General features: G+C 55.5%; 1 protein-coding gene across 1 annotated transcript in view; it reads right to left on the bottom strand.

Moving 5' to 3' along the window:
- BBC3 (BCL2 binding component 3) overlaps window positions 1-2,942 on the bottom strand; it is an 8,587-nt gene continuing 5,645 nt past the window's right edge. Inside the window, 1 exon segment of the mRNA XM_024768815.1 lies at window positions 1-1,089. Coding sequence (XP_024624583.1) covers window positions 973-1,089 — 117 coding nt within the window. The 3' untranslated portion in view covers window positions 1-972.

Here is a 2,942-nt window from a genome sequence, read left to right as displayed (position 1 = left end):
AAAATCATGTACAAAAAAAATTAACCAAACATGTACAGAAAATTCATTCCGGTATCTACAGCAGCGCATATACAGTATTTTACAGGCTGGGCCATCCCTCCCCGCTCCCAGACTCCTCCCTCTTCTGAGATTCCCCCCCTCCCTGACTCCCCGTTTCCCCCCAGCGCTTCGCCCTGGGGACTAAGGCTGGGGCGGTTTCCGCCAAAATATCCCACCCCCCAAATGAATGCCAGTGGTCACACGTGCTCTCTTCTAAACCTATGCAATGGGATTGATGGGGGGGCGGGGGGTGGTCTCGGGCAGAGCACAGGATTCACAGTCTGGGCCCCTCCTGGCCACCCCCAGATGAAGGTGAGGCAGGCATGCCCACCACCCGCCGGCTGGCTCAGGGAAGATGGCTGGGCGCTGGGCTGAGGCGGCCGTCAGACGCACCCCACTCTCTGGCTCCAGGAGGCTAGTGGTCACGTTTGGCTCATTTGCTCTTCACGGGCCCCCTCCCCGGGAGGAGGGGGGGAAGCACCAGGGGCCTGAGGCCAGGCCCAAAGTGAAGGAACACTGGGGGAGAGAGAGAGAGAGAGAGACACCCCCCCACACCACCACCAGTGTCACCCCTGCAGCTGGAACGGGCAGCCAGCACCAGCAGCCTTTCCTGAGATGGTGATGGGCGGCAGAGGCGGGCGGCTCAGTCCCCACCGCCTCGGTCACCGCCGCCTTCAGACGCTGAGTCCGTCAGCCCTCTCTCCCCTGGCTCCTCAGCCAGGGACCCAGGAGTCCACATCTCCGTCAGTGCCCCGCAGGCTAGGCCGGGGCTGGGTCTGGAGTGGCTGCCCTGGCCCGCCCCTGGGACAGGCAGGGCTGGTAGTCCAGTATGCTACATGGTGCAGAAAAAGTCCCCCGCACTGGCCAGGGCGTCAGGAGGTGGGAGGGTCCTGCCCCCCACGTCCCCGACGTCCACCGGGCGGGTGCAGGCACCTAATTGGGCTCCATCTCGGGGGCTCCGCGGCCCCTGGGTAAGGGCAGGAGTCCCATGATGAGATTGTACAGGACCCTCCAGGGGGAGGGGCGGTGTCGCTGCTGCTCCTCTTGTCTCTAGGGAAAGAGCGAATGCCAAGTTAGAGTGGCCCTGAGATGGGCACGCGTAGGTGGTCGGGTCGAAGGGCAGCGAGGAACAGGGCACGGTTCTAAGAGTGAGCTACGCCCTCAACCAACCCTCTGGGGTCGGTACTATTATCATTGTTCATCGGGTCCAGATACATTTCTCTGCCCACCTTGGGCCAAGGTCCTCTGGAACATGAGACTAGGACAGAAGGGATGCAGACAATGTCCTCAGCACAGGGCCTGCGCATATTAGCTGTGGTCTCCTAGTCCCTGGTCTCCAGATGAGAAAGTTACCCAACCAAAGTCACACGGGGCTGAGGGGTGGGGCTGGATTGCAGCCCATCTGCCCTCCCATAAAAGGCTGGTGAGCCACACAGGAGGGGGCAGGGAGCCCACAGTCTCAGCAATTCTAGAACAATCTGTGGAAGAACTGGGAATGGTTCACCATCTGCGCTGAAGCTGCACGGAAGCATGTCGAGGTAAAGCTAACCCCCTGCCCTTTCCTCAGTGGCAGGATGAAGGCTGGGGGTAGCCTCTAGGACCATCTCAGTTCCACAGTGTTAGAAACGAAGGAAGCTAGATACAAGAAAAGGCCTCCCACCAAAAAAAATTAACAATACTAAAAAACTTATGAATACCTATAGTACTCTCCACTCCCTGTACTGAATGCAGGGCTAAATCCGGTGCTAATTAGCAGGGCCCACCTAATCTCATCCCCACAAGGTGGGAAGGAGAAACCCATTTTACAGATGTGAACAAGAAGGTCAGATAGGGCTTCCCTGGTGGCACAGTGGTTGAGAGTCCGCCTGCCAATGCAGGGGACACGGGTTCGTGCCCCGGTCTGGGAAGATCCCACATGCCGCGGAGCGGCTGCGCCCATGAGCCATGGCCGCTGAGCCTGTGCGTCCGGAGCCTGTGCTCCGCAACGGGAGAGGCCACAACAGTGAGAGGCCCATGTACCGCAAAAAAATAAATAAATAAACCATCCTAATGATCCTAATGGGTGCCTGGGGGTGGGCTGCCTGGTACCAGCCTGCCTCCTTATCACTCCCCACTAAACTTTGCAGCCAGGAGAAGGTGGCCAAGGGGGCACATCAGACTGGCAGAAATGTAAAAGCCTGCCGCTGTTACACTGCTGTGGAGTGCCACCTGGCACAGTCACCTTGGTGAGCAGGCTATCATTTACTAAGGTTGAGGGCCGGAGGACCAGACAGGTATCTGCTCTGGAGACACATGCGTGCACCTGGAGATGTGTATTTTTTGGAAGAGCCAAAAAAAAAAGCCCAAATCAACCAACAAAAATAAATAAATAAATAAATTTTTGAGACATTTCTCACCAATGAGAAAATGAACAAGGATACTACATGTCGATCCAATAAAATGCTACATGGCCATGAAAATGAATGAATTAAAGCTCCTTTGCCCATATGGATGAATCTCGAGCCTAACACTGAGAAGCAGAGAGTTTGGAGAGGAACACATACTATATCATGTATATTAAGTCTGAAACGCCCCACAATCCTAAGCATTGTTTGTGGCCTGGTAAATATGTAGTAGAAGAATCAACACCTGCAGAGGAATGGACAGGCCAATTTGAGAGGATTGAGAGGTTTCCTTTGGAAGGGGTGAGGGGAAGAGGGTCGGGGAGGGAAACAAGGAGCTTCACAACATCCGGTTTTTGTTTTTTCTTTGAATAAGCAAGCAGTGTGGGTGTAATGTTCAGGTTGGACAGATCTGGGTGGTGGGCGCCCTGGTGTTTGTTATTCTCTGCTCACTGCTGCAGGCTTCAAATATTTTGTTTTAATGAGTGGTCTGGCTGTGGGCCTTGGGGGCGGAGCCTCAAG

The sequence above is a fragment of the Neophocaena asiaeorientalis genome, unplaced genomic scaffold, assembly GCF_003031525.2.
Source record: "Neophocaena asiaeorientalis asiaeorientalis breed wild unplaced genomic scaffold, Neophocaena_asiaeorientalis_V1.1 scaffold629, whole genome shotgun sequence".
NCBI lineage: Eukaryota > Metazoa > Chordata > Mammalia > Artiodactyla > Phocoenidae > Neophocaena > Neophocaena asiaeorientalis.
Note: the sequence above shows the minus strand (reverse complement) of the source record. Positions and strands in the feature narration are given on the sequence as shown.